Consider the following 23,931-nt stretch of genomic DNA (forward strand, 5'->3'; position numbering starts at 1 on the left):
AAAGACAAATATTTCCATTGCATTCCATAAATACATTATTGTATTAGATTGGTTTTTATCTATGCCTTTACAATACCTACATGGAACTATTTAGTAAGACTGAATTACAAAAAAACTTGATTTGACCTATGGAAAAAAGTAACTCTTATTATCTATTTACAGGAGGGGCTGAGAATACTTGTTTCAAGAGATTTAGATTGTAGTAATACAATGTATATCCAGTTTTCATTCAAATTTTTAACTAAAGGTAAGGTAAATATTTATTTTTCTTTGCTTCAGCAGTTCTGTTTACCCATTGTAGCTATAATAAATTAATAAAATCCATGCTAATTTGCATAAAAATGGCTAGTCTGCAGACTGTTGTCAATTCTGAGGCAGAACCAAGGAGACACTGAACCCAGCAACAGTCAGAAAGGCCTTCCTGTCTTTTCTGCTAGCATATATTGCTACAAGATGGCTGAAGAAATAATGACTACATCTCCGTGTTCTAGTAATCCCCAGGCAAGACACTGGAAGTAACATTCTTCCAGTAGTGCCTCTTTCACTGTTCTTCTCTTGATCTGTGACCCTCCATCAAAAAATCCCTGGATGAGATGCCCAGATTATTTTTGTTATGTCATAACTTTACAACAGTAAACAGTTGGAGTTGATCTGTACTCAGGCACAAGACTCTCCCAAACAGAGTTGTGAAATGCTGCCTTTTTTCAGTGTGTTAAAAGTCATCTGAGTTGTAAATTAAGAACTGAAGGATATCCACAGTCTAGAAGCTTGACTTATGCTTAATATTTTTAATTACATCAGTAAATTATAGGAAAGCTCTGGTGCTTTAAAAAAAATTAAAATGGCAAGATAGGTTCCTATAGTCCTAGGTTTGTCCATCCACACCCCACCCTGCTTCCAAACACCAATGAAACACCATTGAACGTTCCATGAGATCATAGAACCTTAACCAATAATCATTGGAGGGTCATTCCAAAAACCAAAGGAAAAGCCTTGGCTGTTCTGTAGCCCAGCATTTCTGTGACACCACAGAAGCTCAAATGGTGGGTGGGGAGGTTTCAGATAGTGTAGTCTTATGTTTGCCTTGGGTTTTGTAGTGTTTTTAAGTCCCTATGTCATTTTGGGCAAATAATTGTTTCATTCAAAATCTACATGTATTGTGTTTTAATTTGAAACCTTATTTATAGCTCTCTGCAACCATGGTAAGCTGCCTAATATCTCATTTTCACCATGACTTTTATTTTGCCATTTTGTTTTGTTCCTTTTTGTTTGTTCTAGGTACCCCAGAAAGGTCTCATTCTATTCTGCTTCAGTATTCCATCAATGGGGGCATCACTTGGCACCTGATAGATGAGTTTTACTTCACTCAAACAACAGATGTTCTCTTCATTAATATCCCACTGCCATATACGGCACGAAGCAACGCTACACGGCTCAGGCTCTGGCAGCCTTATAACAATGGTATAGATGAATCATAAACGTCTGTAATTTTTTAACTGTTCAATGATGTAGTTTCTGGCTGTGTTTCTTAACATATTTCCCAAATCCTGGTGCATGTTATAAAAGTAAAAAGAGTATTGTTTTATTGATTGTTTTTATTTTATTTTGTAAGCCACTTTCAGCAGAGTTAAAATCCCTATAGCAAATAAATTAAACAAACATACACATCTTCCAGATAGATAGATAGATGGATGGATACAATATCTGAAAGACAATCCAAGAAGCAGGCAAGTTTTGATGGGGTGTCTTGAGATAAAGTACCCAGCAAACAGGCACAAGGTAAAGATATCTCAAGTCTGCTGTCATTACTCATATGTATCACGTTTATTTGTTGGAATTCACATAGGCAACATAAGGAAGTATATATGGAGCATAGTCACTTCTTAATATATTTTTGGGAAGTACTGGGCAGTATACTATGCTGCTGCTGTGTTTCCTCTAGTTCCGTTGTTCAAGCAGAAGGGACCTCTAGTGCAACAGGAACTGCCATTTCCTGAAACAACTGGAAATTAGCTGCAACACACATTTCCAGAATGGGACAAGTCAGCAGAGCTCCCTTTTGAGAGCTCTGCTGACTGTCCCATTCCGGAAATGAGCATTTCCACTCGTTTATGGTTGTTTTAGGAACCGCTAGTTCCTGTCGCACTAGGGATCTGTTCTGCTAGGGCAGGGGCCGCGTAGGATACTGTTCACTGATCGCCCATAATAACTAATTCATGCTTTCCTGATGTATCATGTTTCATAGAAACATAGAATAGTAGGGTTGGAAGGGGCCTACAGGATCATCGAGTCCAACCCCCTGCTCAGTACAGGAATCCAAGTCAAAGCATCCCTGACAGATGTCTGTCCAGCCCCATCTTGAATGCCTCCAGTGTGGGAGAGCCCACCACCTCCCTAGGTCATTGGTTCCATTGTTGTATTGCTCTAACAGTCAGGAAGTTTTTCCTGAAGTTCAACCGGAATCTGGCTTCCTGTAACTTGAGCCCATTATTCCTGTGTCCTGCACTCTGGGATGATCGAGAAAAGATCCTGGCCTTCCTCTCTATGACAACCTTTCAAGTACTTGAAGAGTGCTATCATATCTCCCTTCAGTCTTCTCTTCTCAAGGCTAAACATGCCCAGTTCTTCCAGTCTGTCTTCATGGGGCTTTGTTTCCAGTCCTCTGATCATCCTTGTTGCCCTCCTCTGAACCCTCTCCAGCTTGTCTGCATCCTTCTTAAAGTGTGGTGCCCAGAACTGGACACAGTACTCCAGATGAGGCCTAACCAGTGCTGAGTAGAGGGGAACTAGTACTTCCTGGGATTTGGAAGCTATGCTTCTATTAATGCAGCCCAAAAGAGCATTTGCCTTTTTTGCAGCCACATCACACTGTTGGCTCATATTCAGCTTGTGATCGACAACAATTCCAAGATCTTTCTCGCTTGTTGTGTTGTTGAGCCACATATCCCCTATCTTGTAACTGTGCATTTGGCTTCTTTTTCCTAGGTGCAGAACTTGGCATTTATCCCTATTACATTTCATTCAATTATTTTCTGCCCAGAGCTCCAGTCTGTCAAGATCACTTTGAATTTTGTTTCTGTCTTCCAAAGTATTAGCTATCCCCCCCAATTTTGTGTCATCTGCAAATCTGATCGGCATTCCCTGCACCTCCTCCTCCAAGTCATTAATAAAAATGTTGAAGAGCACTGGGCCCAGGACTGAGGCCTGCGGTACCCTGCTCGTTACCTCTCCCCAGTTTGAGAAGATCCCATTGATAAGCACTCTTTGAGTCCGATTCTGTAGCCAACTGTGGATCCACCGGATCGTTGTTCCTATTGCTCTCCTTTCTAACAATTAATTCAATTCTAAAATGTGATTTATTCCCAGGTAAGAAAGAAGAAATTTGGATTTTAGATGATTTCATTATCGATGGAAACAACCTTAAGAATCCTGTTATCCTTCTCGATACCTTTGACTTTGGTCCAAAGGAAGACAATTGGTTTTTCTACCCTGGTGGCAACATTGGACTTTATTGTCCATATTCTTCTAAAGGAGCACCGTACGTATCTCTCTCATATCTATATATCTCAGAGCTATTCCCGAAAAGGTCATTTATTAATAGATTTTGATAATTAATTTTGAAATATCACTTTTGTTTCTCTATTAGGGAGGAAGATTCTGCTATGGTATTTGTTTCAAATGAAGTTGGAGAACATTCAATTACAACAAGGGATTTGAATGTCAATGAGAACACCGTAATCCAATTTGAGGTACTTATCACTGTATTCGCCGCCTCTTGCTTATCAAGCATTTGTCTTTCTTAGGCTTGCTCTGGCATTTTTCTGCCTATGCAGTATTTTTAAAGGATAGGGGGAAATCCTGTTAATATGAGTAATTCTGTGTTAATTTCTAGTCCAATCCATAAAGAAATAGGAAGACTATTACGTTCTTACAATATGGAAATGTAGCTATCACAGAGTGGAAGTTATGACTGTCAAAAGTATGTAGACAAAAATGGAATTCCTATATTTATCTTTCCCCCCTCCCAATGTAAGGGGCCGCGGTGGCTTAGTGGTTAAGACGCTGAACTGCAGACTGGAAGGTCGGCAGGACAGCAGTTAAGATCCGAGTGCTGCGTGACAGAGTGAGCTCCCGTCTTCAGTCCCAGCTTCTGCCAACCTAGCAGTTCGAAAGCAAGAACTTGCAAGTAGATAAATAGGTACCGCCTCGGCGGGAAAGGTGACAGCGTTCCGTGCACCTCGGTGTTCAGTCATGCCGGCCATATGACCACGGAAGCGTCTTCGGACAGCGCTGGCTCTTCGGCTTAGAAACGGGGATGAGCACCGCACCCTAGTTGGTTGGGGACACCTTTACCTTTTACCTCCCAATGTATAGGAATATGTGTATGTGTGTTGTCATCCCATTGTACATTACTTCCTCTCTTTTTTTTACATATAAACATACAAAACATTGAAAAATAGTATAAAAGTACAAAAAAGACATCACATATAACTCCGCCATACAAAAATACAATTGCCATCAAGAAAAGACGCGAGGGGAAAGACATCTAGTTCTACCTTACCTGTAAAATACCAGTTGTGCATTTCCAGTTTTCCATTCCACATTGTTGGCTGCTATTTGTACAATGTGATAATGTCGTGCTATAAGTAAGCATTCCTACACATTATATATAGAGAGAAGCAGCAGCAGCATCTCCATGTTGAGCATATTGTGTAGTTCCACCCTCAGTACTACTCCCATATGTTTAAAGAATCTAAATATAAAATTGCAGATGAAGCATGTTATAAACATTTGTATGTATGCTAGCTGATACATGCAAAAGATTTGTAGTCATAGCACATTCCTCTGCAATTATAAGAAGCTGCTGAACGTATGCCTTGTGTATTCCTAGAAAATCTGCTTTGACTGTGTATTCATGCATGTTTCAATTTGTCATGACAACTAATTAATAATATATAGAATGCAGACTGTTTTCTGTTTTAAAATATAGATTAAAAGCGTGTTCAACAAGTAAATGCCTTTGAGGTCACATTAAGACACAAACGAGTATGTAGTGTGTTTACCCCATAAGACCTACATGCACATATTGGCATCTGGCAAAGGCGTTTTGTTTTGTCTGTAGATTAAATGTTTTTAGCTGAGGTTTTGGAAGATGCTGATAAACAAGACGTTTTTATGCATAATGCAGTAACAGTTGCCAGCCCACAGTTCTGGGTTCTGAGAACTAGATCTGTTGTACCATGTTTTCTAGATTCAGATCAGTAGGTACTTGACCTAGTTATAAGTAAGTACCATGCATTATGGTAATTAATACAGTGTTTTTAACATTTACAGTAAGAAATACTTTGTTTTTCTATTCAATTCAGTACTCTATCACATTTATACCTCACTTTTCCTCTTAAGGGGGGAAAACATGGGGTTACCCTTGAAGACGGTTCAGAAGCTGCAGCTGGTGCAGAACGCGGCGGCTTGCCTGATTAAAGGCAGCTGCTGGCGTGATCACATCACTCCAGTGCTGAAGGAGTTGCACTGGTTACCAGTTGTTTTCCAGGCCAAATTCAAGGTGTGGGTTTTGACCTTTAAAACCCTATTCAGTTCTGGCCCAGCCTATCTCAAGGAGCGCCTCCAGCAACACCAGACAGGCCGCTCAACAAGATCAGCCTTGGATGGCCTTCTCTCTGTCCCATCAGCCAGGACAGGTAGGCTGGTGAGGATGAGAGAGAGCCTTCTCTGTGGTGGCCCCCACTCCGTGGAACACCCTCCCTAGGCAACTCTGCCATGCCCCCTCTTTAATGAGCTTCCGTCGTGCATTGAAGACTTGGTTATTCAGGCAGGCATTTGGGGTGGGTTAGGGTATTTTTAAATAATGTTTTAGTGTACAATTTTACGGTTTTAAATTGTACCGTTGTACATTGCCCAGGGTGGCCTGGTGACTGGCCAGATGGGCAATTAAGTAATTTAATAAATAAATAAGGAGCCCAGGAATAAAATAGGAACAAAGCGGACACTTTCCAATATAAATAAGCAGAAATACCTTTAAGGTTGCCTTTGTAAAACTTTAAGTGATATATTATTACTTCACACAGCAGATAGTTAAACTATGGAATTCGCCACCACAGGATGTAGTGATGGCCACCAATTTGGATGGCTTTAAAAGGGGGTTAGACAAATTCCTGGAGGAAAAGGCTAGCAATGGCTACTAATCTTGATGGCCATGTGCTATCTCCAGTACCAGTGGCAGTGAGACTATGTATGCCAGTTGCTGGGGAACATGGGTGGGAGGGTGCTGTTGCACTCATGTTCTGCTTGTGGGTTCCTAGTCGACAGCTGGTTGGCCAATGTGTGTACAAAATGCTGGACTAGATGGGATAAAGGATGTTGAGATATATAATCAATTTGATAAAGCAGCTCAACTATACAGTTTCTTCCCATTACGTTGCTCATGCTGCTTAAGTACAGTCGGCCTCTACTATGTAATAACTCCAGACGCATTTTCACTTTTGAGGGTATGCAAGTGGTGCTAATCTATTGTTGTGGAGGAGAATTTGATGCGGTCTTGAATAAGTTCCCCAGTGAAGGTGCCATTGGAAACCCATAGAGACACATTTCTTGAGGTTGGAGGAGAAGGATGAGGATCGCAGCTCTGTGCTGCACTCCGCCGTCTGTCTGTCTGTCTCTCTCTGTCTCTCACTCGCACGCGCACAAAAGCACCCTGATCTTCCAGAAGTATAGAGACACAACTGGAAAGGGAACTTACATAGTGTACCTGCCTCCCCCATTTAGCTAGTGTAGCTCCTGGAATTCTCTGTTCTGCATGGGTGTTGACAATGGCACACATTGTAGAGTGCTACCCATTCTGCCAGTATGAATGTGTATGCCAGCCAGGAGAGTTGGGGGTACAGTGTAAATGGATATAGAGGAGGAGGAAGAGACAAAAGAATTAATAGCACAGTGAACCCTCTGGCTGATTTTTGATATCAATACACTTCTTCTTGTGTGTGCTCTGCTTAGAATCATAGAATAGCAGGGTTGGAAGGGGCCTACAAGGCCATCGAGTCCAACCCCCTGCTCGATGCAGGAATCCAAGTCAGCGCATCCCTGACAGATGTCTGTCCAGCCTCGTCTTGAACGCCTCCAGTGTGGGAGAGCCCACCACCTCCCTAGGTCATTGGTTCCGTTGTCGTATTGCTCTAACAGTCGGGAAGTTTTTCCTGATGTTCAGCCAGAATCTGGCTTCCTGGAACTTGAGCCCATGATTCCGTGTCCTGCACTCTGGGATGATCAAGAAGAGATCCTGGCCTTCTTCTCTGTGACAACCTTTCAAGTACTTGAAGAGCGCTATCATATCTCCCCTCAGTCTTCTCTTCTCAAGGCTAAACATGCCCAGTTCTTTCAGTCTCTCTCACTTCTTCTTGCCCCCTTCACCCTGATGTTACAATAACAAATAGGCAAAGGATCCAACACAATTTCCCCTTTCCACTACATAGTAAAAGAATGTGTCATGCTATTTCAAGGCTCTATTATCTGTTCCCAGCACATCAGACATCTTGGAGAGATTGCATCTCCGGCAGACAAAATTCCTTCTGATCCTTCTCCAAAAAGATCCGCCCTTTTATAAAGTAGGCTAGTGTCGAAACACCCATAAATTTGGGCCGTGCAATCTTTTGGGGCTTTTTCTTCTGTTTCAGATTAATATTGGATGCACCACTGATAGTTTATCAGCTGACCCAGTGAAACTTGAATTCTCACGGGATTTGGGAGCAACCTGGCACCTGCTTCTTCCATTATGTTATAGCAGCAGCAGCTACCTCAGTTCTCTATGTTCTACTGAACATCATCCAAGCAGCACATACTATGCCGGAACAACCCAGGGCTGGAGAAGAGAGGTCATTCACTTTGGAAAGCTACACCTCTGCGGGTAATTGCCTTGACACTCACCTAGCTTTTATCTTCATATGTATTTTTCTGTACTACTGGCTCATAGTAAAAGGACACTCACTGACTCCACCTGATCATAAAGACAATTGCTAAGAGTAAGTTCCACTAATTTCAGTGGAATGTACTTTAAGGAAACATGCTTGGGATCGCATAAAAACAATGCAATCCTAATCACATTACTTGGAATCAAGTTAGTTCAACTAATGTGGTTTGGATTGGGAGGACATAGGCAAACTGGAGGCTAAGGAGCTGGCTACTGTTGTATATAATCTGGTAAACTCTGGTAATGGGGCTGCCCTTGAAAACAGTTTGGAAACTTCAATTGCTCTAAAATGTGGCAGTCAGATTTTTAGCTGGCATAGGTTGCCGGGTACATATAACAATGATTCTTTTTAACCTGTAAAGTCCTAAATGGCCTACACCCAGGATATCTCAGGAAGCACCGTCTCCCATTTGAACCTTCCCCTGAATTAAAATCTACTGGAGAGCCACTTTTGTTAGTGGTAAGGTTGTCTCAGCCAAGAACAGAAGACTTTCAGCGTGGCACTGGCGTTACGATACACTCAAGAGAGATGTGTCAGACCCATTCTGTTTTTATTTTTCCAGCGGGCTTCTTACGGTTCTTGAACTCACTGAATTTTATGTGTGTGCTGCCATCCATTTTTTAGTTTGTATTTTCTCCTTTTTTATAACATGGTTTTATTGATGTTGTAATCTGCCTTTTTTGATGGGAAGTGGCATATAAACCAGCCCCTCTATTTCCAAAGTTCAGACTCTGAGTGCCATTGTTGAGATAGCCAAAATGGAACCATCTATGCAGAAGAGGAGGGTATCAGGCTCAGTGGAAACCCAAGGTTTGCAGAGGTACCAAAAATCTTTAGAACCCTGCCCCCTCCCAAACAGCCCAGTGAAGTCTAAGCATGCTCAGTGGCCATAGAATGCTTACTGACTTGGGGAGAAGAAATGGAAAACTAGGTGGGAGGGGGAGTATCCTGGAACAGGGCATGGCTGATTGACTGTAAGAATTAACGGAAACACTTCACGCTACAATGTTTTGTTGCAGGTCCCATTTGGTTAAATATAACATCGATAAATAAGCTCAAAAATGTTTTCGCCAGCCTATCCCCAATTAATATCCATGTTTACATGTCACATCTGTTTATTACATTATGTTCTTAAAATGTATGATAGCAACTCTGACTAACTCCCATGTCTGAAATGCTATGGAGATGTCATGTCTGAATGGCCGTGAATACAGAACTAAATGCTTTTAAAAGCCACAGGCTTGTTTCAGAGCCATGGTTCATCTTTCACTCAGACAGGGCATTAGGATGTTTTCAGACAACTGGAGAAACTCATAGGAGGCATCCTGTATCTTTAAAACATACCGTGATAAGTAGCTTTGAAACTGCTGCAAGAAAAAGCATTCCCACTGGGTAAGTGACCTCATACTTAGGATCATATGGCCTGCTGTATTTGCTACTATGTGAGGAACTGGGACAAAGTTTGAAAACTGTTCTTGAATAATTAAACAAAATGTTCAATTTTTAAATATAAGCATGCATCTTTGATTACTGTTAACCCCTGAATGTCTGGAAAGCCTATAACTATGCATCCCTGCTGTTCCAACCCAAATTTTCAAAAACTTTTATCCAACCCTTAAGCAGTCTTTCTGGAGAAGGGACTCAAATCCATACCAGTCTGTGACACATAATATAGCAAATCATACATGCATACCCTAGATTCATTCATTTTTCATTTCTCTGTTTCTTCTTTGCTTGCCTTTCAGTGTGGCTGTAGGCTAGTTTACTTTCCTACTCCTTCACCCTACAGCAGAGGCCCTGTTGAGCCAGAAACCTCCTGCAGTAAAAACAAATGGAATCATATTTCCCACTGAACCTTTTAGCAATACAAACATGCATGTATAAAAAATACTCTTAAGCTAAGTCCAGCTCAGCTGTAAAAGCTGATGTTGTGTGGGCCAGAGCAGTAATTCCTTGTGTCCTCCATTGCCTTTCTGCACACCACCTTGTATGTTCCCTACTGCAGGGGTAGGCAACATAAAACCTGGGAGCCATATTGAATGCTCACAAGTCTCCAAATGACTTATCCTCAAGCAAGTTGCTACAGAGAGGTAGCACAGAGTGGGGTGGGTAGGAAATAGATATGGCAGGTTGAATACAGCTCCCAGGCCTTGCATTGCCTGCCAATACACTGTGCCACAAAAGCATGAACGTATTTTATACTTATCTTTTTGAGTGTGGGAGGGATTCATGGTTTTTGTTGTTCTTTGAATAATTTTCTGGTCTGAATTTCTCATGCTATTTCAGTTTGAAGGGATATAGTGTTAGTTATATTTTCACTATCAACACACACATCAAATCTATCCTCTGGGCACTTCACAATACAATAATACAATCAAATAGCAGCTAATATGAAGGTGTTAACTTTCTTTCAGGTTAGTGAGATTCAGATGGTACCAGGGATTTTATCCTGCTGGGTCTCAGCCTGTGACCTGGGCCATTGACAATGTATATATTGGGCCACAGTGTGAGGAGATGTGTAATGGTCATGGTAGCTGTGTCAATGGGACAAAATGCATCTGTGATCCTGGCTATTCTGGACCAACCTGCAGAATAAGCACCAAGAATCCTGACTTTCTCAAGGATGACTTTGAAGGTATCCTGCCTGCCTGCCTGTGTTAGTTGTTATTGTGTTTAGGCTTTTGTGTAATATTTTCTGCTTTCAGACCATTAAGAAAAACAGGTTTATTAAAGCCAAATTCTCATTACTTTCTTAACACGTTAGTCTTTTTACTTCTGTGAGACACTCTGCATTTTAGTCTAATTTGATTCTTCCATCTCAGCATGCCTAGCCTGCACCAGTTCAGTTCCCTTTCATCCTCTCTGGCTGCTGCTGCTGCTTTCTCCTGAGCACACAAACGGATGGATTCTCCACCTGACAGTTGTCAGGAATTAGAGAGAGAGAATAGCAGCTGAGATACTCTTCTTCCCAGGAGCATCACACAAAGCAAGACAAATTCAGATGTACTTAGAAGAACTTTCCAACAGCCTTTATTGGCTGGTGGGGAATGGAATTTTCTCTCTCCTTGCAGGAAGGAAAGGTTCCTCCTGTGCAAGCACTGGGTCATTACTCACCCCTAGAGGGACGCCGCTTGCGCTGGCATTTTCATGGCAGACTATAGCGGGGTGGTTTGCCATTGCGTTCCCCAGTCGTGACTACCTTTCCCCCAGCAAGCTGGGTGCTCATTTTACCGACCTCGGAAGGATGGAAGGTTGCTTGCAGAGGAGAACATAATTATATGTTTTCATTCCTTAAGAGGGTAGCTTGGGAATATGTCCTTCAAGTGAAAATGTGTGCTCTAAAAGGGAGGCCAGAGATCTTAATTAGCATGCCTTTCAGATTATACAGGGCAGACCCTAGCAATCCCAACCACAAGCTGCTCCTGAAAGCCCCTTTTCAGCAGTGGAACCAGCCAGAACCAGAACCAGCTCAGCCCCAACTGCTGCTTTTCATTTCAAGTCTTCCATCAAAATGGGCACAAACATCCCATCAAAATAGACTGTCAAACATATTAGAATGCATATATTAGTGGAGGAAAAACATGCAAAAAAGCATTATGTAAGGGGAAATTGCTTGCAGAAAATGCATACAATAGGCAAAAATGCATATGCAGTTGCATATATTAGAAGACATGTTCACACTGATGCAGAAATGGGATGGAACGAACTAAGGCTTGGAAAAATGAGAAACCAAAGTTGAAAGATTTGTCCGTCCCTCTGGCTTGTGCAAGCTGAATCCAACTCTTGGATTTGACACATGTGCAATGGGGTTTCCACAAGTGGTGGAAGCTTTGTGCTAGCAGAATGACAACAGTGGATAAGTCATTAGATAACTCATAATCGATATTTGAGGGCGCACCTCTCCCTGTATATGCATGCCCGAGGATTGAGATTTGTTGGTGGACCCCTCCTCTGCATCCCACCAGTGCGAGACATACACTGCGGTGGGATGTGGGAGAGGGCTTTTTCTGTTGTGGTGCCTCGGTTGTGGAATGCACTACCCTTGGAGGCCCAATTGGTGCAGACACTGGTTTCATTTTAGCATCAAGTTAAAACATGGCTTTTTACCAAAGTCTCTGAGGGCTAATTGGATTCCCTGAGTTCACACACTATTTTAACTGTTTTATTATTTTAGATTTTAAATTGGTATTAATGATAGCTTAATGATTTAATATATTTTAGATATTTAAATTATTTATTGTTTTACACTGTTTAAATTGATTTTATCTGTATGCCACCCTGAGATCTTAATGATAAGGGTGGGATACAAATGTTTTAAATAAAATAATAAAAAATAATACAGTAAGGCAGCCTTCCCCAAGCTGGTGGCCTCCAGATGTTTGGGGCTACATCTTCCATCAGTCTCAGCCAGCATGACCAATAGTCTGAGATGATGGGATCTGCAGTTCAAAACAACTGGAGGGAACCAGGTTGAGGAAGTCTGCAGTAAAGGTTCCTACTCATGTCAACTTACAAGATGCAGTATACTAAAAATCTGAAAGTGTCTTGATATATCCTTTCCTTGGTTGACAGCAAGCAATAGTATGAGACTATCCAACATTATAGTGTTTATCATAGAATGAGTCGAAAATGAACTTTCGTGAATAAAGACTGTAAACATCAGAAGTGACCTTCAGGCCTCTGAAATAGGAGGTGAGAGCTTACAGAGAGCTGCATGTGGTCATAAAGGACCTGAAATTGCCATCCTAATTCAGCCCAAATGGAAGAAGGAATCCAAATCTGAAATATATTTTGAGATATTAACCTATTGCAAGGATCTTTGTTTATGTTGTGAATTCAGAGGCTAAATTTAACAAATTGGAGAGGTAACTACAGTCTTCCTTGAAGGCTGAAAAACGTAAGCTATGATTGTGTTTCATTTTGCTTTTCTGCTGGTTTCCAAGGACAGTGTTAGGGATGGAAAATGTTTGTACAAATATTTGTTTACTTTATGCCTAATGCTTTATTTATCTCACTTAACTGTTCTAGCAGAAATGCCTCAGGGTAAATCCTAAATAACGGTGTTCCTTGCGCTCAGGTCAACTAGAATCTGATAGATTTTTGTTAGTGAGTGGCGGAAAGCCATCCAGGAAATGTGGGATCTTGTCTGGAGGAAATAACCTCTTCTTTAATGAAGAAGGCTTACGCATGCTGATGACACGAGACCTGGATTTGTCCCAAGCAAGGTAACATTTTTTAAATGTTTACAAATTTCCACAGTAGAATATCTGACTTTAGAAAAAAGTGGTATGGTGTACTTCTCTTATGGCATGGACCTATTTTCTATGGCTTAAGATCTGGAACACATTTTGGACTGAGTCAAATCCCCTCAAAAACCGAAATTCAGTCCATTCTGAATTCTACACCCAACAGTGTGCTTTGAGAGGGTCATATAACTGCTGTCAACACACCCCAAGTTCTGTGTGCACTGGATTTTAGTATGTTACCGCAGCCAGCCAATTATGACTGGTTGTGGTGGACTTCTGAAAGCTGATCTATACAGAGTTTTAGCATGCACCAGGGGCTGTCACTGTATTCCCTCAGCATAGGCTTCAAGGACTGGAGTTCGTTTCAGACTGAGTAGTATTCACCCACCAGGTGATCTGGCTGACTGGGTGATTTGGATCATTGTCAGGGTCAGCCCCACCATTAGGCAGGGAGAGGCAGCCCACTCCAAGAAACATAAGAACATAGGAAGCTGCCTTATATTGAGTCAGACCCTGGGTCCATCTAGCCCAGTATTGTTGACACTGACTGGCAGCGGCTCTTCAGGGTTCCAGGGAGAATTCTTTCCCAGCCCTACCTGGAGATGCCAGGGATCAAACCTGGGACATTCTGCATGCAAAGCATGAGCTCTGCCACTGAGCCACAGCTCCTCCCGGTATATTGGAGCACAATGAAAAGACTACAAATGATATATTTTTATTTATTATATTTTTGCCGAGATGGGCTGATTCATGGTGGAACACCATTTGTATTTTTTGCCTCAGGACCCTGAATGTCTGCCCTTCATATGATTTAGATAGTAACCTCAATCATTGCCAGTTGTGCCAACCTTTGATAGATGCACCAAAATGTGGCCTGCGAGATTAGGATGCCAGCATCTCACCTAGGATAAATAACATATTAATCTCATCACATTGAAATCTGTTGCCTACTAACTGCTCTATAAACAGGCTGCACCATCATGAATCATTGTTGGAGCTGCAGTGTTTATTGCCAGGATAACTTTGCATTCATCATTCTGAATTCCGTAATATCTGAAGCATGCCTTGAATTACAGACTTTTGTTTACAGTCATTCACTGACAGATTCTAATCAAGCTGTCACCAGTTAATTGGAGCTCAGCTATCTAAAAGTGGCCATTTTAAGTTAAAAAATTATGTTTTGTCATTTGGGGCCTGCTTAGGAATTATTTGATGAAAGGGTATGTCTAAAATATTAAGCTTAAAAAAATAATTTGAAATTAAATTCTTGTTTACAAATCACTGGATGGCTCTTAATCTCTTATCCTTCCATCATTTGACCTTTTTTGTTTTTTTAAAACCCTTTCCATTTTCCTTCAGACTTGTGCATTGACCCCTAGTGAGAATCTTGCAATGCAAAACTGATTAAGCACTCTGTGGAAATTGCATTTTAATATGCTCTTCATCTCTTTTGGACTTGTGTTATTAGCATAAAGGTTTAAAATGATGTCTTTTACTGCACATCCTTATCCTCTGCAATGGGGCTTAATTTATATGTATCACATTTTTTTTCCAGGGACACAACAAGCCATGCATGTAAGATGAACCACTGCAAAAACATAATATCACCTGAACATTTATGTTGCATTTCCAAGTTATCTACTTCAGAGCATGAGGAATGCTTTGTTAGAGCTTGGAATACACAAATATCAATAATTCTGCAGTAATTACATTTTAAAGGCAGTTCTAAGATTAACAATAATATTTAATGACAAAGCATACAAGAATCCTTTTATGAGATCACGTTTGATTAAATCATGGTGTGTTAACCTCTTGTGGTACTCAAGTGTCAGATACCTTCTCTTAAATGGTGGGCCGTGTCCCAATATGCCATGGTTTTCTCATGGATTCAGATAAATTAATGTTGTTTGTGAGAACAAACAGAAATCCAAGTATTTATGAATGAAGAATGTAGTATATGCTAATAGATTATTTTTGTGCCTCTTCTATACAATGGCTAGCTCCCAAATTAACGTTATTGTTCACATTCTATTACAGAGTTTTTTCACATGGCTAAAACCATCCCCAGACTGGCATGTCATGCTCTGTGTTTTGGCAAAACAGAGGAAATTTCCAGCAAGATTGTGATTGGATTGCGAAATAATTACTGTTAAATCTGTCAACCAATGAAATATCTTTTAGGGCGCAATCCTATGAACGGTCAGACAGTAAAAAGTCCCATGCTGGCTGGAGAATGCTGGGAGTTGTAGGAATTTTTTCTGTCTAAACGTGCATAAGATTGTGCCCTGAGGCAATTAACTGTCTGACTTTTAGCCAATCAAATTATTAAATTTGCATCCATTTATCTATTGTAACAACACAACTAAAGTGCTTTAAAAAAAAAAAAAATCCTGAATGATAGTGACAAGTTCCCTTAACTGTGAAGGTTCACAATCAAAGGCCCTGATGTATTTGTTTACATTACCGTATTCTGTATGGATCTTTGACATTTATATTGGCCCACAGAGTTGAAAATGATTGTCACACTTTGGTTCTTTCACATGCTTGATCAGTTATGATTTTGCTCAGTACTTGCTTATTTGTTTAGTTTAAATGAAGTGCAGTCTAATCTCACTGAAATGGAAATATTTGCTGTGATCTGTAATTAGGTGTCAGTTTATTATGTATTTATTTTATTCAGATATTTCTAACCCACTCTATATCAGTAGATCTCAGGGTACGATACAGTCAATAAAAAAAATTCAACATAAACCAGTATAGTACCAAACAGTGCTATATCAATACCTACTGACTAAACATACACATTACAATGACACCAAAAGGGGAAGAGGAATGCCCACAGACTCCCAGTCAATGAGGGGCACACATAGAAGTGGCGCACACACAACAGTCTCTGACACAACTGGGAAAAGAACCCATAGGATGGTGTTGAAAGGAAACAGTCTTTCTAGTCCAGCATATTATGTATCCAAGGCCAAGAGAATAGTTATTCCTTTTTGCAAATGTAAATCTGGTTGAATTTTTCACCTCTGCTGGTGATTCTCAAACATGTAACTTAAAGGACTCAATGGAATACCAGCATTGTTTTGAATGCCACATTTAATGCTATCTCTTGATACAGATGTCACGTTCCATAACACTTGCCCTTTGTACGTAATCCCTACTCACTTATCTTGCTGATTATGTTTGGGCAACTCATTGTGGTATCCCACTGTGGAATTCTGATACAATATCTTGGAACCTAGATTGACACAGCAGCAAGGATAACTAAAATATCCAGAACTTCTAAGGAACTATTATTTTATGGTACTATACAAATAATTGGGACTAGCTCATTAAGTTTAAGACCATTAATTTTTATATCCATCGAACAACATCTTCCATTCAGTTTTTCTCACATAGTACAGACTTCACTGTTTGTTACCCTTCCTTTATATCCATATAGTATGAAATCTATTTTTCTACAAATCCTATACCTTGTTAGGGAATGGGTGGAGGTGATCCAAATGAAACTGAATCCCAACAGGACAGATAGCACAAATATAAATATCCAGAATCCCATAAAGTGGGTCTTTTGCCCTCTGGTAGCTTGCTTGTTGGTATCACTCTGTCAAGAAGAGGATTTCACCACATGTCAGGTGCAGATATGTGGAAAATGTGCAGTAGGATGTCTGGCAAGATGGTCATTTGCAACCATCCTAAACTAATAATGACTGGAACATTATATAGTTTGGAAGTAGGACATTTCTCATTGATAGGTTTCAGATGCCCCGGTCACAGTCATCTGCTCTGTTGTGATGCTTCTGAACCTTTGGCTTTTACTCTGCTTGGATCATCAGGTTGTAACTGCAATAAGGTATCCTTCCCCTAGTTCATCTAATGGAAAAACAGCAACCTTTTCGCTCTCAGATCAGGATCCAGTAACTAGTGTTCACATCACTTTGACCAGACCACAGTGATGTGCTCAGGATAGGGCTGCCTTTGAAGAATGTTCAGAGGCCACAACTAGTTCAGAACACAGGAGATCACTTGATTAAGGGGGAGGATCGTTGGGGAACATATTATACTTGTATTCCAAAGTCTGCACTGGCTTCCTATGGTCGTCTGGGAACAAGCCAAAGTGGGAACAATCCCTGGCCTAAAAGTCCCCCTGAACAGTTTGGGCTCAGTCTGTGTACCTCTGACAGAGAGGGGCCGCATTCTTCCCTATGTTTTGTCACAACCTCTAGCACCAAGCAAGAAGGCCCTCTTAACCAGATACCAGGTTTGAATGCAGACTAACTCAAGAAGCATTTTGTTGAGCGGCTCCTCTTAATTATGATGAGGGTTGCTAGATGAACAAATGTTGCTGCCTTATCCTGTCATACAGGGCTGGCACAAGCTCGCCTGCCATCCAAGACAGGAGAGCATACATGTGCCTCTCCACCCCACCGCATCCCCCCCCTTACCCTTCCATTGCTGCTGCTGCTGCTCTCTGAAGAGCTGTGTTGGCCATAAAAAGCTTCCATCACAGGTCTTCTGAGAGCTGATGAGACCCAAATGCCTGGCTCTAAGGGGGACCCTCCACAGAGCCAGGCATTGTGGAAGGGGGTGTCCCAGGAGAATGCCTGTACTGTATAGGTGACCTCCTGGGACACCCCCTCCCTCAATGCCTGGCTCTGTGGAAGGACCCCATCAGGGCCAGGTATTAGGCTTGGCCAGCTGTCTGAAGAGCTGTGCTGGCTGCTTTCTCTGGCCAATGAGGCTCTACAGAGAACCCACCTACCTTCTAGCTCGCACTAAGAGGATTCTCATTGTGAGACAGAGGAAAAGTGGCTGAGAGCAGCCACGCATCCTTTGTTTTGCTAAGAGTGAAACACAGGATGGGCTGCTGCTCCAGAGAGCCCTGCTGGTCCCCTTCTCCCACTGTGGCAAATGGTGGGGCTCTCTGGAGCACCCAGCGGAGATGGCTGGCCCTCCTGGCAGAGATGAAGGTGGGGGAGCAGCAAAATTTGCCACTCTTCCTGCTCTGCTGCCTGAAGTGAGGACTTCACCCTACCTCATGGGAGGGCCAGCCCTGCTCTCATACCATTGATCCATCTGGCCCAGTACTGTTTACTCTGACTGGCAGCAGCTCTCAGGCAAAAGTCTTTCCCAGCCTTGCTACCTGACATGCCAGAGATTGAACCTGGGACCTTCTGAATGCAAGGTGTGTGCTCTACTATTGAGCTATGGGCCTTCCCTAAAGCTAAGCGTATTTCAGCACTGTGTGAGAGATTTCTGTATGAGCACTCATTTAATGGCTGAGATAAACCAAGTACATGGTTTTGTTTTGTTTTACAATTACTGTATTTTATATTGCGATTGATAGCACAGGAAAACAACATTAGCCTTCTGGATAAAGCAGGATATAGGCTCAATTAAAAACAAGAACACCACATCCACTCCTACATGATTATTTCTAGTGGTGCTATGCACATGACACTTAATGCAGGAGCGTAGCTTAGGCTCTCTCTGAAACGCTATCTGTAGAGATTGCTTTTTAGACTAATAAATATTTATTTGAAAACATTTGTTACTTTGTCAACAGTGAAAATGGAAAGAAGTTAAGCCATGCATAAAACAGACATGGTCACTTGTCTTTTTCTTCTCCAAGGTACTGTGTAAATCTCAGGACATATTTCTTAGGTTTGCCAGCTGTAAATCTAGTCTATTCCAGCTGATAGGGCCACTACATATAGCTCCCCAGTGTTGTTTTATTGCATTAATAATAGGTTTCCTTGGAACAAGATGCTCGATATGATCCATGCTGTGAGGAACAGCATATGCATGATGGCAATAAGAACTAACAATATTCTTGAGCACTTGAATTCATTGACTAATGTCTGGGGGTTTCTGGGCATTTACCTCCATCTGCAGCTCCCTTTGGAAGCCTATTACAGTGTTATCCTGTATGTATGTGTGTGTGTACGTATGCACACACGTGCACACACACACACGCGCACACACACACTTAACGTCATGAGGTGCTTGGGTAGAAGCAATTGTACCTTTACACCAGAACAACAAGTGTGTACTGGTTCAGCACTGAAGACTACATGGGAAATACAGCATGAGGCGACTGTATAGACAAATAAGACAGTTTACCTATGCAACAGTATGAAGAAGTAAGTTTCTGAGGTGGTAAATGGACTGTACCAGTTCCGACTAACATTCATGTTTTTGAAACGTCACCCATGTGTATTTTTTTTTTTTTTACAACTCCTTGCAAATAGAAAACTAGCAGAACAGTGAGAGGCTGGAATAGAACATTTCTCCCTGATGTGTGTGTTTCCTACTTATAGGCAACTTTTTAATATGGGAGAGCATTGAAAATTGGGGGCTTTCTGACTTCAGACATATTTATGACTACTTCACAATTCCCTCTCAAGATTTCCCCCTCTCTTTTCGGGGTGGGGGGTGGGAAATAGCATCAAATATGTATGAGAACATAGGGGCAATAGAACAAATTCAGCATTATTTAAGTCAAAGCCTGAGCTAATGATCCTGAGAGAAGAGAACTCTTATTTATAGTACACATGGAGATTTTAGGATAAGAAGGGTCAAAAGGCCAGGGTACACATAATAGGACTGAACTATGGCTAAGAGGTCATGGGTGAGCTGTGGGATTGTCTATTCCCTCCCTTCACTTTCTTACCTCCCACAGCACCTTAATTACAGTTAAAGGATACACTTACACTGATGTTAGCTGTGAATTATGATAACCAACAGTCCTGTTTGACAAGGATTTGTAACCAAGGGTTGAAGCTGGTTAGCAAACTGTGGGTAAGAAGTTATTGTTAACTGCAGCTAATGTCAGTGTTAGGTTTAAGGTGAAAGGTGGAATTCCCTCCAGGGAGGGGAGCATCTACAGGAGAGAGCATGCAATCCTGTGGCCTTATAGTGTACACACCAACTGAAGTTTAAATCAAGTGAAAAGAATATGGGAATAAGCACTGTAATTCTAAGGTTACATGTCTGTATTATGCTGTTATCAAACTGAAAGATATTTCTATTGTTTATCTGTTGATTGTTTCTCTTTAGGAAAATCTATCAGCCTGTGTATTTAATGAATGAATACAGTAGCTTTCTGGCTTCAATGCAGAGTAATTATACAAATCCTGTTTTGGTAATATTGAACACAAAAATTATCACTTTTTGTGTTCTAAAAGGCTGTTTTTTTGCAGATCAGGAATTCTGGAAAGCTTGAGAGACTGTAATTTTCATTCATATATATATATATATATATATATATATATATATAAATGATTATAGCGTAAGGCTGAATTTTTGTACTTTTCTCTTTTATAATCTGGGCTAATTTCAGCACAGAATCAAATGTACTGAGATCTGCATTATATAATTAAATCCATGTATTTATTGGTTCCATGCTAATGCCTGAAGGATAAAGAAACAGCTTTGTTCAGCTCTGTGATACTGCTTCAGTGAATAGACGAAACAAATAATCATTGTAGCAGTGTACTGTTCTAAAAAGACTTAAAAAGGAGCCATGCAACTACAGAATATTTGCTTTCCATACTCAGAGCAGAACCCAATTCTCTCTCATGAGGTTATTCCTTTATGGCAGTAAGAATAAAACATTCTTGAAGGGTCTTGAATATTTTACTTTTGTTATAACTTTACTAATGTTTTAGGTTTGTGCAATTCTTCATGAGACTAGGATGTGGTAAAGCAGTACCAGATCCCAGAAGCCAACCTGTACTGCTACAGTATTCTCTTAATGGGGGCCTCACATGGAACCTGCTTCAGGAATTTCTCTTCAGTAATTCAAGCAACATAGGACGGTACATTGCCCTAGAAATTCCCTTAAAAGCGCGTTCTCCCTCTACTCGTCTGCGTTGGTGGCAGCCGTCTGAGAATGGACATTTTTATAGCCCATGGGTAATTGATCAGGTATGTAGTCCTTTCTGTTTTGCATCCTAAGTCCCCTTAGTGGAATACTTCCCCAGTTTACATATTTACTTGCAGGGTGGAACAGCACATTATGAGAAACACAGAACTGCTGCTGAAAATGGAGCGCTGCTGCTTTCCATATTCTCCTCCTTACCCTTGGTAATATGTGTAAAACTTACTCCATGTCGTGATGTCATTATCTTGTACATTTTCTTGCTGTAGTGCCATATTATTGACTGGTGGAAATGGGGAAGTGCACATCATGATGATGTCAGGATATGACACTTCACTACATGTAATGAAAAGGGGAAGGAAGAATTTGATTCAGGGATGCCATTTTTGATGGCAGTCTCCTGGTTCTCATAACATGCAGTTCCACCTCTCAGGAAAACATGTTCAAAATACATCATTATTAGGGGCAAGTTGAATCTCAACAGATGAAGTTGCCCTGGGACTGCAGGGCTGAAGGGAAGCACACACTGCCACCAGCTAGGACACCAAGAGCCACTGGGAGGTTGCACCATGTTTCCTATGAAGAACATCATGGTAAGGGAGGACCAGCCTGGCCTCAGCCATCAACCAGAGAGGAACAGCTGTAGGGAATTTGCCTTCCCCCCACACCCCCTGCCAGAAAGAACACTCTGCTCCAACTACAAGTTGCCCTGGGCCTGGAGAGTATAATGGCCTACATATTGAAAGTATAGCACTCCTGGGACTGCAGTACATACATTACGGGTGGAGGATCACATAACTGAATGTTCCTTCACATCAAAAAAAAAAACCCTGTCCATAGAAAACAGGCTTTATCTCTTTGTTTTTGATATATGAGAATATTCAGCCTCCTGATTCTAGTTTCTTAATCTGAATGTACAGATCAGCCCACAATAGCTTTGCCACCTGAACTCAATATTCCTCTGGAGCGTATTGTGATAAAAGCATTCCTAGAATTCTGGTATCAACAGTGACTGACTTACTTTTCACTAACTCTGGTTGTTAGACTTTGCCATCTTTTGTAAAGTACTATTCCAACTTACCAAACTTGACCTAGCCACATATTTATCCATCATCATTCCATCTTTGTGTCTGATTCATGCCTAACTATTTTTGGCTTTGCTGGCCATAAATTCTGCCTCTCTCTTAACTGTGGCATCAACAAACAAATTTCAATTTGGTTTAAATGCACTTTTTAAAAATTGGCATGAGTTAGTGGTGGAAGATCAAAATCACTGATGTTTTACATTGGTAGCCACTCTGGGAGCCCTTTCAGGATGAAAAGCGGGATAAAGTATGTCAGCCTTCCCCAACCCGTTGCTCTCCAGAAATTTTGGACTACAGTGCCCTGATAACTGATTTCTGATCATTGGCCATGCTGTCTGGGACTGAAGGGAGCGGGTGACATCTTTACAGAATAGGTAGCCTTGATAGATCAAACTAAAAGTCCGTTTAGGGTGCAATCCTATGCATGTTTAGGCAGAAAAAAGTACTACAACTCCCAGCATGCCACAACCAGTAGGGCTGGCTGGAGAGATGCTGGGAGTTGTAGGGCTTTTTTCTGTCTAAACATGCATAGGATTGCACCCTTAGACTAGCATTCTGATTTCAGCAATAGCTAGCCAGATTCATAGTCACTATTATGTCAATAAACTGAATATGACATATGCAGCTGCCTTAAACCGAGTCCGAGCATGGATCCACCAAGCCCAATATTGGCAGCTCTGACTGACAGCAGTTCTCCAAGGCTTCAGGCAGAACCCTTTCCTAGCCCTGTTTCATAGGAGATGCCAAAGATTGAACCTGAGATCTTAAGCCTACAGCCTTTTGCTTTCCATCCAGCAAGAAGTATTTGTTCATGGATCTTTTACTGGGGTCACTATCTAAATTATAAATCTCCAAAAATCTCCATAAATGCAATGGAAATGAGGGGTAAGTCTCTAAGCCTATTGTGTAGGACTTGGAAGCATTATATTTTATATGTTGTGATGTTTAATTCTGAGCCATCTGCCTCTGGTTAAGATTCTCCAACATATTTGGATACCAAATTTATGATAGAAACAAATGCCAGGAACACAAAACATAATTTTCTTTGCTTAAAGGGAAAAGAGTGTTGTTCAGAAATTTAAAGTTACTCATTGCATATTAGTTATTGTCAGAGTCAATAACATTAATTTGAATTTTTAAAAAGATAAATAATTGATTTTAAGTTGACAGTGGGGTGAAAGTCAGCAAGCTAAATTTTCATTAAATCTAATAGCAACAATTAAGTGCCTACTGTTAATTTAATCCTGGAAGCATTTGTACAGCTCAGAGTAACTGCAGGAGTACAGCTCTGAGTCCTTTATAAGCACTGCAGAGTACATTTTCTCTGACCACACTTGAGACAGAAGACAACTGCAAGCTTTAAACAGGACCTTTACTTAATACTAACAGGCATCTTACAACAAAATCAGGCAAAGTAAGTAGGCAAAAGTGAAACAAAAAAACAGCACCCCAAGTCCCCAACTCCCTACATGCCTTTTAGTAGCTTTTCAGCCAGTTATTTTCCCCTCCATACAGTGGGTTTTAACTAATGGCTGTTGCTTATTCCAACAATAAGTACATGTAATAGTTGTAATTCTTGAGTATTCCGAAGATTCAAGTAATTTTAGGAGTATAGTTGTATAGTCACAAGTCATAATTGTGTATTCAGAAGATCAAGAGGCCATTTGTACAAACGATTGCCTTTTATGCAGGTTTAGAAGATCTATATTGCACTGCAATTTCCCGACTTCCAT

General features: G+C 41.0%; 1 protein-coding gene across 1 annotated transcript in view; it reads left to right on the top strand.

The window, feature by feature from the left end:
* The window catches only part of RELN (reelin), a 429,656-nt gene that overhangs the window by 363,645 nt on the left and 42,080 nt on the right, over positions 1-23,931 (top strand). Inside the window, exons 37-44 of the mRNA XM_084811492.1 lie at positions 163-247; positions 1,279-1,461; positions 3,367-3,538; positions 3,647-3,749; positions 7,689-7,918; positions 10,397-10,617; positions 13,060-13,207; positions 20,902-21,160. Of these exons, the coding sequence (XP_084667618.1) occupies positions 163-247; positions 1,279-1,461; positions 3,367-3,538; positions 3,647-3,749; positions 7,689-7,918; positions 10,397-10,617; positions 13,060-13,207; positions 20,902-21,160 (1,401 nt within the window). The remainder of the gene's footprint in view (positions 1-162; positions 248-1,278; positions 1,462-3,366; positions 3,539-3,646; positions 3,750-7,688; positions 7,919-10,396; positions 10,618-13,059; positions 13,208-20,901; positions 21,161-23,931) is intronic.

The sequence above is a fragment of the Heloderma suspectum genome, chromosome 7 (assembly GCF_057233095.1).
Source record: "Heloderma suspectum isolate Gila_16-S chromosome 7, 16-S_ref, whole genome shotgun sequence".
NCBI classification, from domain to species: Eukaryota; Metazoa; Chordata; class Lepidosauria; order Squamata; family Helodermatidae; genus Heloderma; species Heloderma suspectum.